Source organism: Rana temporaria, chromosome 6 (assembly GCF_905171775.1).
Source record: "Rana temporaria chromosome 6, aRanTem1.1, whole genome shotgun sequence".
Lineage (NCBI taxonomy): Eukaryota > Metazoa > Chordata > Amphibia > Anura > Ranidae > Rana > Rana temporaria.
Genome location: NC_053494.1, coordinates 207,468,744 through 207,483,596, shown reverse-complemented (window position 1 = coordinate 207,483,596; position 14,853 = coordinate 207,468,744). Strand labels below are relative to the sequence as shown.

Here is a 14,853-nt window from a genome sequence, read left to right as displayed (position 1 = left end):
GCACTATAAGGAAGTGGTGGCAGTATAGGGACAGGACAGGGTGGCACTATAAGGACAGGGTGGCACTATAAGGACTTGGTGGCACTATAAGGACGTGGTGGCACTATAAGGACAGAGTGGCACTATAGGACGTGGTGACAGTATAGGGACAGGACAGGGTGGCACTATAAGGACGCGGTGGCACTATAAGGACAGGATAGGGTGGCACTATAAGGACGCGGTGGCACTATAAGGACAGGATATCGGGACTGGCAGGAATTGTCGGGCTCGGTGACAGCTCAGTGCCAGCACATGACAGTCCGGAGATCAGGTCCCTCCGCTGGGTGATGGGACCGGAGACTGAGAGCCGCCCGGGGTGGCAGCCCCTTGTCGTGTCATAAAGTGGGCGTGAAGTGAGTGTGAGCTCCGCAGTCCCGGTATAAAGCACCCCCCCTCCTCCCCTTCTGCCATCCATGTGCCAAAACAAACCGCCTTTCCTATTTATTGGGCGGCCAGCGCCGGGAGCGGACACACTCAGCAACACGGGACAGGCGGCGGAGCGCTGCACCGAGCATCCCGGGAGAGGAGAGCCGGTGACAGAGCCGTGGAGTGCCGGGACAAGTGACTGGACGGGACGCACACCTGTGATCGCACAGACGGAGGGTCCCCCCCGGTGCCGGCGGATGGAGCTCCCGTGATCCGCAGCCCCAGGGAGCCCGGACGCCCCATGCAGCTGCCCTCGATCGTGCTGCTGCTCTGCGGCGCTTTGCTGCTCCTCAGCCCGGCGGTGCGAGGCTGCGGGCCGGGCAGGGTGGTGGGCAGGAGGCGAAAACTGACCAAGCTCACCCCGCTCTCCTTAAAGCAGTTCAGCCCCAATGTGCCCGAGAAGACCCTGGGTGCCAGCGGGAGGTACGAGGGCAAGATCGCCCGCAACTCGGAGCGCTTCAAGGAACTCACCCCAAACTACAACTCGGACATTATCTTCAAGGACGAGGAGAACACCGGGGCGGACCGGCTCATGACACAGGTGAGGGACCCAGGGGACAGGTGAGGGGCCCAGGGGTGGGGGAAAGTGACAGGTGAGGGGCCCAGGGGTGGGGGAAAGTGACAGGTAAGGAGCTCAGGGGTTGGGGTATGGGACAGGTGAGGAGCTCATGTGTTGGGGTATGGGGCAGGTGAGGAGCTCAGGTGTTAGGGTATGGGACAGGTAAGCAGCTCAGGTGTTGGGTTATGGGTCAGGTGAGGAGCTCAGGGGTTGGGGTATGGGACAGGTGAGGAGCTCAGGGGTTGGGGTATGGGACAGGTGAGGAGCGCAGGGGTTGGGGTATAGGGCAGGTGAGGAGCTCAGGGGTTGAAGTATGAGACAGATGAGGAGCTCAGGTGTTGGGGTATGGGACAAGTGAGGAGCTTAGGTGTTGGGGTATGGGACAGGTGAGGAGCTCAGGGGTGGGGGAAAGTGACAGGTAAGGAGCTCATGGGTTGGGGTATGGGGCAGGTAAGGAGCTCAGGTGTTGGGGTATGGGGCAGGTGAGGAGCTCAGGTGTTAGGATGTGGGGCAGGTGAGGAGCTCAGGGGTTGGGGTATGGGGCAGGTGAGGAGCTCAGGGGTTGGGGTATGGGGCAGGTGAGGAGCTCAGGAGTTGAGGTATGAGACAGATGAGGAGCTCAGGTGTTGGGGTATGGAACAGGTGAGGAGCTCAGGTGTTGGGTTATGGGTCAGGTGAGGAGCTCAGGGGTTGGGGTATGGGTCAGGTGAGGAGCTCAGGGGTTGGGGTATGGGACAGGTAAGGAGCTCAGGGGTTGGCGTATGGGACAGGTGAGGAGCTCAGGGGTTGAGGTATGGGACAGGTGAGGAGCTCAGGGGCTGGGACAGGAGAGTAGCTTAGAGGCAAGAGTATGAGACAGATGAGGAGCCCAAGAGTTGGGGTATGGGACAGGTGAGGAGCTCAGGGATTGGAGTATGGGACAGGTGAGGAGCTTAGGGATTGGAGTATGGGACAGGTGAGGAGCTCAGGGATTGGAGTATGTGACAGGTGAGGAGCTCAGGGATTGGAGTATGGGACAGGTGAGGAGCTTAGGTGTTGGGTTATGGGTCAGGTGAGGAGCTCAGGGGTTGGGGTATGGGTCAGGTGAGGAGCTCAGGGGTTGGGGTATGGGACAGGTAAGGAGCTCAGGGGTTGGCGTATGGGACAGGTGAGGAGCTCAGGGGTTGAGGTATGGGACAGGTGAGGAGCTCAGGGGCTGGGACAGGAGAGTAGCTTAGAGGCAAGAGTATGAGACAGATGAGGAGCCCAAGAGTTGGGGTATGGGACAGGTGAGGAGCTCAGGGATTGGAGTATGGGACAGGTGAGGAGCTTAGGGATTGGAGTATGGGACAGGTGAGGAGCTCAGGGATTGGAGTATGTGACAGGTGAGGAGCTCAGGGATTGGAGTATGGGACAGGTGAGGAGCTTAGGGATTGGAGTATGGGACAGGTGAGGAGCTCAGGGATTGGAGTATGGGATAGGTGAGGAGCGCAGGGATTGGAGTATGGGATAGGTGAGGAGCGCAGGGGTTGGGGTATGGGACAGGTGTGGAGCTCAGGGGTTGGGGTATGGGACAGGTGTGGAGCTCAGGGGTTGGGGTATGGGACAGGTGAGGAGCTCAGGAGTTGGGGTATGGGACAGGTGAGAAGCTCAGAGGTTGGGGTATGGGACAGGTGTGGAGCTCAGGGGTTGGGGTATGGGACAGGTGTGGAGCTCAGGGGTTGGGGTATGGGACAGGTGAGGAGCCCAGGTGTTGGGGTATGGGACAGGTGTGGAGCTCAGGGGTTGGGGTATGGGACAGGTGAGGAGCTCAGGGATTGGAGTATGGGACAGGTGAGGAGCTCAGGGATTGGAGTATGGGATAGGTGAGGAGCGCAGGGATTGGAGTATGGCATAGGTGAGGAGCACAGGGGTTAAGGTATGGGACAGGTGTGGAGCTCAGGGGTTGGGGTATGGGACAGGTGAGGAGCGCAGGGGTTGGAGTATGGGACAGGTGAGGAGCCCAGGTGTTGGGGTATGGGACAGGTGAGGAGATCAGGGATTTGGATATGGGACAAGTGAGGGACCCAGGGGTATGGAACAGGTGAGGAGCTCAGGGATTGGGGTATGGGACATGTGAGGGGCCCAGGGATATGGGACAGGTGAGGAGCTCAGGGATTGGGGTATGGGACATGTGAGGGGCCCAGGGGTATGGGACAGGTGAGGGGCCCAGGGTTGGTGATATGGGACAGGTAAGGGGCCCAGGGGTGAGAGTAGGAAACAGATGAGAGGCTCAGGGTTTGGGGTAGGAGACAGATGAGGGGCCCAAGGGTCGGGGTACGAGACAGGTGAGGGGGCCAAGAGGTGGAATCATGGTACAGGTTAGGGGGGCAAAGGTTGGAGTATTACTTAGGTGGGGGGCTCAGGTGAGATAATAAAGGTGAGATGATGGCACAGATGAGATGATAAAAGTGGGATGATGGCAGGGGTGAGGGGATGAGCGTGAAGTGATGGCACAGGTGAGGGAATGAAGATGGTATTATGGCACCAGTGAGGATGTGATGTGGCACAGGTGAGGGAATGGAAGTGGGATGATGGCACAAGTGAGGGGATGAAGGTGGGATGATGGCACAAGTGAGGGGGTGAAGGTGGGATGATGGCACAAGTGAGGGGATGAAGGTGGGATGATGGCACAAGTGAGGGGGTGAAGGTGGGATGATGGCACAAGTGAGGGGATGAAGGTGGGATGATGGCACAAGTGAGGGGATGAAGGTGGGATGATGGCACACGTGAGGGGATGAAGGTGGGATGATGGCACAAGTGAGGGGATGAAGGTGGGATGATGGCACAAGTGAGGGGATGAAGGTGGGATGATGGCACAAGTGAGGGGATGAAGGTGGGGTGATGGCACAAGTGAGGGAATGAAGGTGGGGTGATGGCACAGGTGAGGGGATGAAGGTGGGATGATGGCACAGGTGAGGGGATGAAGGTGGGATGATGGCACAAGTGAGGGGATGAAGGTGGGATGATGGCACAAGTGAGGGGATGAAGGTGGGATGATGGCACAAGTGAGGGGATGAAGGTGGGATGATGGCACAAGTGAGGGGATGAAGGTGGGATGATGGCACAAGTGAGGGGGTGAAGGTGGGATGATGGCACAAGTGAGGGGATGAAGGTGGGATGATGGCACAAGTGAGGGGATGAAGGTGGGATGATGGCACAAGTGAGGGGATGAAGGTGGGATGATGGCACAAGTGAGGGGATGAAGGTGGGATGATGGCACAAGTGAGGGGATGAAGGTGGGATGATGGCACAAGTGAGGGGATGAAGGTGGGATGATGGCACAGGTGAGGGGATGAAGGTGGGATGATGGCACAAGTGAGGGGATGAAGGTGGGGTGATGGCACAGGTGAGGGGATGATGGCACAAGTGAGGGGATGAAGGTGGGATGATGGCACAGATGAGGGTATGAAGGTGGGATGATGGCACAAGTGAGGGGATGAAGGTGGGGTGATGGCACAGGTGAAAATTTGATGGCACCTCATCACTAGTGAGAAACTGAAACTGGTATGATGGTAGATGTTGAAGCTGTAATGATGTCATAGGTGAGGACATACAGATAACTACATGACAGTAGTAAAAAAAAGTAAAAACAATGAAGTGATGTCAAAGTTGAGAAAGAGAAACCCCAGAGAAGTTGCTGAAAATAGAGCGTGCCAGTACAGATAAGGGCACAAGACAAAATATTAGTAGTGTGATATTGATATATTGGTGGTATATAATCAATGTAATGGTGGTATATAGGTAGTGGGATAGTGGTATATAAGTAATGTGATCATGATATGTAGGTAGTGTGATGATGATGGTAGGTAGGTATTGTCATGGTCGTATGTATGTAGTGTGATTGTGGTGTATAGGTAGTAGTGGTATTGTGATGGTGGTATATAGGTAATATGATGGTTTTATATGGGTAATGTGATGTGATATAGGTAGTGTGATGGTGGTATATAGGTAGTGTTAATGTGCTGTATAGGTAGTGTGATGGTAGGTAGGTATTCTCATGGTCGTATGTACAGTATGTATTGTGATTGTGGTGTATAGGTAGTGTGATGTGGTATATAGGTAGTAGTGGTATGGTGGTACAAAAGTATTGTGATGGTGGCATATAGGTAATATTGGTGTTATATGGGTAACGAGATGGTAGTATGTAGGTACTGTGATGGTGATATATAGGTACTGTGATGGTGATATATGTACTGTGATGGTGGTGTATAGTATTGTGATGGTGATATATAGGTACTGTGATGGTGATATATGGGTACTGTGATGGTGATTATAGGTAGTGTGATGGTGATATATGGGTACTATGGTGGTGGTGTATGGGTACTGTGATTGTGATGGTGGTGTATAGGTATTGTGATTTTGATATATAGGTACTGTGATGGTGATATATCGGTGCTCTGATGGTGATATATAGGTAGTGTGATGGTGATATATAGGTACTGTGATATATAGTTACTGTGATTGTGGTATATAGGTAGTGTGATTGTGGTATATAGGTACTGTGATATATAGGTACTGTGATGGTGGTATATAGGTATTGATCAGGGCTTTTTTTCAGGGGGAACTCAGGTCCACCACCTCTGGCTCAGACCCTTTGGTGCCTGCTCACCACAATCACTTGTAAAGACAGAAGTCTGGTGTCTGTGTTTACAAGTGACAGCTCTGCACTCTGTGTGTAACCCCCCTGAACTCTACACTCTGTATGTAATGCAATCCTGGTATTTAATGCCCCTTTAAGACCCTTCTACTGTTTCTGAAATCTGAACGGGGTCGTGGTTGCGTTCCTGCACCTATTTTCTGAGAAAAAAACTCTGGGTACTGTGATGGTGGTGTATAGGTAGTATGATGGTGGTATATAGTTACTGTGATGGTGATATATCGGTACTGTGATGGTGATATATAGGTACTGTGATGGTGATATATAGGTACTGTGATGGTGATATATAGGTACTGTGATGGTGGTATATAGGTACTGTGATATATAGGTACTGTGATTGTGATATATTTATGAGGAGGATGAGGAGGGATGAGTGGAGTGAGGAGGATGAGGAGGGTTGAGGGGAGTGAGGATGAGGGGAGTGAGGAGGGATGAGGGGAGTGAGGAGGGATGAGGGGAGTGAGGAGGGATGAGGGGAGTGAGGAGGATGAGGGGAGTGAGGAGGATGAGGATGAGGAGTGAGGAGGGATGAGGGGAGTGAGGAGGGATGAGGGGAGTGAGGAGGATGAGGGGAGTGAGGAGGATGAGGAGTGATGAGGGGAGTGAGGATGGATGAGAGGAGTGAGGAGGATGAGGGGAGTGAGGAGGGATGAGGGGAGTGAGGAGGGATGAGGGGAGTGAGGAGGGATGAGGGGAGTGAGGAGGATGAGGGGAGTGAGGAGGATGAGGAGTGAGGAGGATGAGGGGAGTGAGGAGGGATGAGGGGAGTGAGGAGGAGGAGGAGTGAGGAGGATGAGGGGAGTGAGGAGGATGAGGAGTGAGGAGGATGAGGGCAGTGAGGAGGATGAGGGCAGTGAGGAGGATGAGGGGAGTGAGGAGGATGAAGAGAGTGGGGAGGATGAGGGGAGTGATGAGGATGAGGGGAGTGAGGAGTGAGGGGAGTGAGGAGTGAGGGGAGTGAGGAGGGATGAGGGGAGTGAGGAGGATGAGGGGAGTGAGGAGTGAGGGGAGTGAGGAGGGATGAGGGGAGTGAGGAGGATGAGGGGAGTGAGGAGGATGAGGAGTGAGGAGGGATGAGGGGAGTGAGGAGGATAAGGGGAGTGAGGAGGATGAGGAGGGATGAGGGGAGTGAGGAGGGATGAGGGGAGTGAGGAGGATGAGGAGGATGAGGGGAGTGAGGAGGATGAGGGGAGTGAGGAGGATGAGGGGAGTGAGGATGGATGAGGGGAGTGAGGAGGGATGAGGGGAGTGAGGAGGATGAGAGGAGTGAGGAGGATGAGGAGGGATGAGGGGAGTGAGGAAGTTGAGGAGGGATGAGGGAAGTGAGGAGGATGAGGAGGGATGAGGGGAGTGAGGAGGGATGAGGGTCACGGATCGCATATTGGCGCCTCACTGGTCATCTTCATGGCAGTGCTTGTGGGATGAATGAAGGCAAGGCTCCTGATTCTGGTGATTAGGCAGAAGACATGCCCGGTGACATTCCCCTCTGATTTACTACCGAAGTGTAAATACACAATAACGCGCAGCGATTGTTCTTGCTTTTGGTTTTCTGAGCGTCAGGCAAATGTTTATCTGGTTGCTATGGACGACTTCACATTTGTTATTTGTAAACGGCGTTCAGTCTTATGACCCGGGTTTATGGTCGAAGGATTTTCACTGCTCCTTGGATAGGTGTGGCGCCCATTAGAATGAACAGAGGGCGCAGACAAGGTGATGGCGTTGTGTCCGGGGGAGGCCAAAGGGGACAGGTGACCGATCATTGATAATGAAACATAAAACATGGATGACGATCAATACATGATCAGTCCAAACCTGCCAAAATGAAATGTCCTTACTATTGTACTATTAATGTAAAAAATCGTTTTTAGGGTGAACCTCCATTTTAACCACTAGGGGGCGCTGAACAGGGTTACCGTATTTATCGGGGTATTGTGCGCTCCGGTGTATAGCGCGCACCCCTAAAGTGGACCTGCATTCCTGTGTACTTACAGTTTTGGTGTCTTGTGCGGTCCGTCTGCGGCTTCGGGTGTCCTCTTCATTGGGTCCGGCGTCCTTCTGCGGCGTCCTCCGCGCTTGTTTCCCGCTCCAAGTTTGAACACTGCGCCGTCATATACCGAGCGCAGTACACTCGTGTATAGTCGGGCAGGCTCGGCTACTCTCGCGCTCACGTCCTGTACGTCCGGGACGTGAGCGCGAGAGGAGCCGAGACTGTCCGACTATACACGAGTGTACTGCGCTCGGTATATGCCGGCGCAGTATTCAAAATTGGACGCGGGAAAGCAGGTATCGGCGTATATCGCGCACCTACGATTTTGCCCTGATTTTCAGGGCAAAAAAGTGTGCGGTATACGCCGATAAATACGGTAAATATGTGTCCTAGGGAGTGATTCTAACTGTAGGGGGGAGGGGACTCACAAGGGGAGGAGACTGATCTGTGTTCCTCTGTACTGGGAACCCAACATCGGTCTCCTCACCTCTGATTGGACCGTGGATCAGTGCGTTTACATACACAGATCCACAGTCCTGCTGTAATCATGGCAAATCGCGGGTGCCCGACGGACATCGCGGGGCACGCGCACCGGGGTCGCGACGGCCGGGAAGCCCAGGACGTCATATGATGTCCACCCCGGGTGGGAGATCCCATCTGTGGACGTAGGGAAGTGGTTAAGCCCATTGAAGCAGTAATAAAGCCAAAAGCAAACGTTTTTATTATTATTATTGCGTCTTTCCAAATTCTTAGATGTGGCGGCTGTATTTGTTTTCTTTCTTTTTATTTTCGTCTGGAAATCCAGCCAGCGAGTCTGTTTTTTTTTTTTAAAGCTCTTTCCCAGTGTTACCAGTTTACAGGGATGGGACAAACCATTTAACACTGGCAGGGGTGCTTACGACGATCAGCTGTTATTTATGTAAATCCTTTATGATGAAGGAGCGTGCACAGTGTCAGAAAGACCAAGTGTCACATAGACATTTTATTTACATTTACAGTTTATTCACTATGTAAAATCTTTATTTTCTCCAAACTGTTTGTTGTAAAGTGTAATCTGGAGTTTGGCTTCAATTTGTTGGTTTATCTATATTTGCTAGTTCATTGAACACCCCCCCCCCCCCCCCAAGACTGACAGTGCTGCTGTCTGCTGTGCCTTCTGTGCTCCTTCATCCAGAGCGGGGGGCACCCTAATACAGGAGGTGTGATACTGGCCAGATCACCAGGTGAAAACAGAAAGAACATAAACAATCTAAAAAAGAAAAGGCATGCAGCCACCACTTTTAATGATTTGTAAGCTGAAATATCTAAAAACATTTTAGGTTTACAGCAGTAGTAAACTCTTCAAAAAAAAAAAAAAAAAAGTTTACGCCTGCAAGGCAATATCATATAGCTAGATTCAGTAAGAGTTAGGCCGGCTTATCAGCAGATAAGCCGACCTAACTCAGAATCTACGCCGACGTATGTTTAAGCGCATGCTCAAACAGAGATACGCTTAAACGCCGTCCTATCTTAGATTACAATTTTTCGGATGGCCGCTAGGTGGCACTTCCATTGCGGTCAGCGTAGAATATGTAAATGAGTTGATACGCCGATTCACGAACGTACGCGAGCCCGCCGCAGTAGATTTACGCCGTTTCCGTAAGGCCTTAGCAGGCCTAAAGTTATTCCACCTATTAGATGGAATAACAATGTTAAAGTATGGCCGCCGTTCCCGCCGCGAGATTCAAAATTTTAACGTTGTTTGCGTAAGTCGTCCGCGAATCGGGATTTACGTAGTTTACGTCCACGTCGAAATCAATAGGCCCGTGAGGTGTACGTAACCGCAATGCATACTGGGAAATGTAGTCGCCCGGCGCATGCGCAGTGACAAAAAAACGTCAAAAACGTGAGGTCAAGCCTCATTACCATTAAACACGCCCCCCTCCAACCCATTTGAATTAGGCGCCCTTACGCCCGCCGCGTTTACACTACGCCGCCCTAAGTAAGGAGGCAAGTACTTTGTGAATCATGTACTTGCCTCTCTTACTTAAGGCGTCGTAGTGTAAACACGCTAGGCTACGCCGACCTATATTTGCGCGCCCCTACCTGAATCTACCTAATAATGTACAGAGGGATTAGAAAACACTGTGGTGCCGATGAGAGAAAACAGTGCTCTATCATTGGTTTTAGTGGAAGGAATGGTGCCCCATTGTTGGTATTCAAGGTAAGAATGGTACCTCATCGTTGGTGTCTATGGGAGGAATGGTGCCCTATCATTGGTGTCTATGGGAGGAATGGTGCCCCATCGTTGGTGTCTATGGGAGGAATGGTGCCCTATCGTTGGTGTCTATTGGAGGAATGGTGCCCCATCGTTTGTGTCTATGGGAGGAATAGTGCCCCATCATTGGTGTCTATGGCAGGAATGGTGCCCTATCGTTGGTGTCTATGGGAGGAATGGTCCCCTATCGTTGGTGTCTATGGGAGGAATGGTCCCCTATCGTTGGTGTCTATGGGAGGAATGGTGCCCTATCGTTGGTTTCTATGGGAGGAATGGTCCCCTATCGTTGGTGTCTATGGGAGGAATGGTGCCCCATCGTTGGTGTCTATGGGAACAATGGTGCCCTATCGTTGGTGTCTATGGGAGGAATGGTGCCCCATCGTTGGTGTCTATGGGAGGAATGGTGCCCCATCGTTGGTGTCTATGGGAACAATGGTGCCCTATCGTTGGTGTCTATGGGAGGAATGGTCCCCTATCGCTGGTGTCTATGGGAGGAATGGTGCCCCATCGTTGGTGTCTATGGGAACAATGGTGCCCTATCGTTGGTGTCTTTGGGAGGAATGGTACCCCATCGTTGGTGTGTATAGGAGGAATAGTGCCCTATCGTTGGTGTCTATGGGAGGAATAGTGCCCTATCGTTGGTGTCTATGGGAGGAATGGTGACCCATCGTTGGTGTCTATGGGAGGAATGGTCCCCTATCGTTGGTGTGTATAGGAGGAATAGTGCCCTATCATTGGTGTCTATGGGAGGAATGGTGCCCCATCGTTGGTGTCTATGGGAGGAATGTCGTTGGTGTCTATGGGAGGAATGGTACCCCATCATTGGTGTCTATGGGAGGAATGGTGTCCTATCAATTGGTGCCAGTGGATGACATGGTGTCCCATCATTGGTGCCAGTGGATGACATAGTGGCCTAAGGGCTGGATAAAGGCAAACAAAGGGCCACAACCGGCCCCCGGGCCGCAGTATGGAGACCACTGCTCTACAGTGATGACTGTCTTGACAAGTCCATGGATTGGTAGAAGTCACTCTTCCTAACATTACATGGTTTTGGTAAAGCTAAAAGGGATGAAATAGTCAGATTGTTACATTGTTCCTCTGACAGCTGATTTTTCTTGCCGGGAGTAAAAGGTGTTCGGAGGAATAATTCGATCGCCCCGTGTCTGTGCCCGCGCCCCCTAACCGCCTTGTACGATCGTTGTTTGTGCTGATGAACAATTATATGAAAACTCATCCATGTATGGACTTTGGATTGATTCTTTTTTAGGTTAGAAAGTAGGAACACAAAAAAAAAAATTCCTATACGTTTCAGAATTGAATCCAAATTGCGTACTATCCAGGAAAAAATGATTATTGTGATTAGAAGGGGGTTGTAACCTTTTATCCACTTAAGGACCGGACCAATATGCTGCTACATGACCCAAGGGGTTTTTACAATTCGGCACTGCGTCGCTTTAACAGACAATTGCGCGGTCGTACGACGTGGCTCCCAAACAAAATTGGCGTCCTTTTTTCCCCACGAATAGAGCTTTCTTTTGGTGGTATTTGATCAGCTCTGCGGTTTTTATTTTTTGCGCTATAAACAAAAATAGAGCGACAATTTTGAAAAAAATGCAATATGTTTTACTTTTTGCTGTAATAAATATCCCCCAAAAACATATATACAATTTTTTTTTCCTCAGTTTAGGCCGATACGTATTCTTCTACCTATTTTTGGTAAAATAAATCGCAATAAGCGTTTATCGATTGGTTTGCGCAAAATTTTTAGCGTTTACAAAATAGGGGATAGTTTTATTATTATTTTTTTTTTTTTTACTACTAATGGCGGCGATCAGCGATTTTTTTAGTGACTGCGACATTATGGCGGACACTTCGGACAATTTTGACACATTTTTGGGACCATTGTCATTTTCACAGAAAAAAATGCATTTAAATTGCATGGTTTATTGTGAAAATGACAGTTGCAGTTTGGGAGTTAACCACAGGGGGCGCTGTAGGAGTTAGGGTTCACCTAGTGTGTGTTTACAACTGTAGGGGGGTGTGGCTGTAGGACTGACGTCATCGATCGAGTCTCCCTATAAAAGGGATCACTCGATCAATGCAGCCGCCACAGTGAAGCACGGGGAAGCCGTGTTTACATACAGTTCTCCCCGTTCTTCAGCTCCGGGGAGCGATCGCGACGGAGCGGCTATAAACGAATAGCCGCGCCGTCTTCACGGATCGCTCCCTGCGGGTTAGCGCCCGCCGCATGTACCGGGGGGGGTCCCGTTCGGACCCCCGACCCGCGGCAAGGAGGGGACGTACATGTACGCCCATCTGCCTGTACGAGCCATTCTGTGGACGTATATGTACATGCGACGGGCGTTAACCGGTTAAACTGCCTACCATATGCCTACTTAGCTGGCTAGGTAGCAGCACTGTATATGCTCATGGATGGACTGGCCATTGGGACTACAGGGAGTTTCCCGGTGGGCCGATGGCTCAGTGGGCCTGCTTCAGTGACAGCAGACCGCCGCCCCCCTCCGCTCCTCTGTCTCTACCTCCCGGCAGAGCTCACCTGGGGGGAACAGAGAATCAGGGGGGGAACAGAGAATCAGGGGGAGGACCAGAGGAGCATGGGGGAGGGGACAGACAGCTGACTCGACAGCTATGGCCTGGGAGTTTCTCACTTCTGCCTAATCTTGTCCCATAAGGGGGAGCACTGAACTGATTCTTTGCTCCGGGTGAAATAATGTCTAGCTTCCCCACTGGTACTGCCTATAAGAATACCAGTACCAACCGTTCTACTCTAATAAAGTAGAAGGGCTAGTGAAGGGGGAGAGGGGGCTTGGATGGCCAGGGGTTGGGGGTGCGGGAGTTGTCCGGCCGCCATAGGAGAGACCTGTGAAAATGGGCCAGTCTGGATGAAGTCCAGGGCCAAATTTTTGTTCCAGTCCAGCCCTGTATATGCTACAATTGATTACTAATGGTCTGATCCACACATTGTTGCGGAGACCTGTTGAACCTATCGTTATGCTCCTGATGAAGCGTTTTGGACGCGAAACCTGTTGAGCAAAAGCGAGTAGAAGCAAGATCTACCACTCTGCATACTCAACCCAGTCCTACGGATTAAAACGTTTATGTATATCCTCTGATGCGATATGTTCTCATGGATATGTGCATAAGTATAAGCTTTTATGTAACATTTCCTATAATGTGTACTGAGATAATATGCTGATATTGTACTATTCTGTTCATGGAGTTCTGTTTATCATTTTTCTTCGTATACCCTTCTTAATGAATAAATATTTATAGATTTTCTACAGTATCTACTTGTACCGTCAAAAGTCCATTCTATTCACTCAGCGTCATTTCCATTTCCATATTATCGGGACGTTGGTACACTTTTACAGTTGCATTCACAGCATTTAGTCGCCCTGTGTTTTATGCACTTTTCTTAGGCACGGTCCACTTAAAAAAGACCCCTTACATTGGTGGTCAGTGCAGAATTGTCCCCTTACATTGGTGGTCAGTGTAGAAGAGACTCTTTTCATTGGTGGTCAGTAGAAAAGACCCCATATATTGGTGGTCATTGTAGAAGAGGCTCCTTACATTGGTGGTCATTGTAGAAGAGACTCTTTACATTGGTGGTCAGTAGAAAGGACCCTTTACATTGGTGGTCACTGTAAAAGAGTCTCCTTACATTTGTGGTCAATGTAGAAGAGACCCCTTACATTGGCTGTCCGTGTAGAAGAAACACTTTACATTGGAAATCAGTATAGAAGAGACCCATTACATTGGTGGTTGTTGTAGAATAGACCCCTTACATTGGTGGTCAGTGTAGAAGAGACCATCTGCATAGCTGGTCAGTGCAGAATCGTCCCCTTACATTGGTGGTCAGTAGAAAAGACCCCATATATTGGTGGTCACTGTAGAAGTGTCTCCCTACATTAGTGGTCATTGTAGAAGAGGCTCCTTACATTGGTGGTCACTGTAGAAGACACTCTTTACATTGGTGGTCAGTAGAAAAGACCCTTTACATTGGTGGTCAGTAGAAAAGACCCTTTACATTGGTGGTCACTGTAGAAGAGGCTCCTTACATTTTTGGTCAATGTAGAAGAGACCCCTTACATTGGCTGTCCGTGTAGAAGAAACACTTTACATTGAAGTTCAGGATAGAAGCAACCCCTTACATTGGTGGTTGTTGTAGAAGAGACCCTTCACATTGGTATCCAATGTAAAAGAGACCCCTTACATTGGTGGTTGTTGTAGAAGAGACCCTTCACATTAGTATCCAATGTAAAAGAGACCCCTTACATTGGTGGTTATTGTAAAAGAGACCCCTTACATTGGTGGTTGTTGTAAAAGAGACCCTTCACATTGGTATCCAATGTAAAAGAGACCCCTTACATTGGTGATTGTTGTAGAAGGGACCTCTTACATTGGTGATTATTGTAGAAGAGACCCTTCACATTGGTATCCAATGTAAAAGAGACCCCTTACATTGGTGGTTGTTGTAGAAGGGACCCCTTACATTGGTGGTTGTTGTAGAAGGGACCTCTTACATTGGTGGTTATTGTAGAAGAGACCCTATACATTGGTATCTAATGTAAAAGAGACCCCTTACATTGGTGGTTGTTGTAGAAGGGACCCTTCACATTGGTATCCAATGTAAAAGAGACCTCTTACATTGGTGGTTTTTCTGGAAGAGACCCTTCACATTGATATCCAATGTAAAAGAGACCCCTTACATTGGTGGTTGTTGTAGAAGGGACCTCTTACATTGGTGGTTATTGTAGAAGAGACCCTTCACATTGGTATCCAATGTAAAAGAGACCCCTTACATTGGTGGTTGTTGTAGAAGAGACCTCTTACATTGGTGGTTGTTGTAGAAGAGACCCTTCACATTGGTATCCAATGTAAAAGAG

At 50.2% G+C, this 14,853-nt stretch overlaps 1 protein-coding gene across 2 annotated transcripts in view; it reads left to right on the top strand.

The window, feature by feature from the left end:
• Positions 1–337: 337 nt before the first annotated feature.
• The window catches only part of IHH (Indian hedgehog signaling molecule), a 152,602-nt gene continuing 138,086 nt past the window's right edge, over positions 338–14,853 (top strand). Inside the window, exon 1 of one of the 2 annotated variants that reach the window (XM_040358172.1) lies at positions 338–1,006. In XM_040358172.1, the coding sequence (XP_040214106.1) occupies positions 707–1,006 (300 nt within the window). In that variant the 5' untranslated portion in view covers positions 338–706. The remainder of the gene's footprint in view (positions 1,007–14,853) is intronic. The other variant, XM_040358171.1, reaches the window with a different exon arrangement.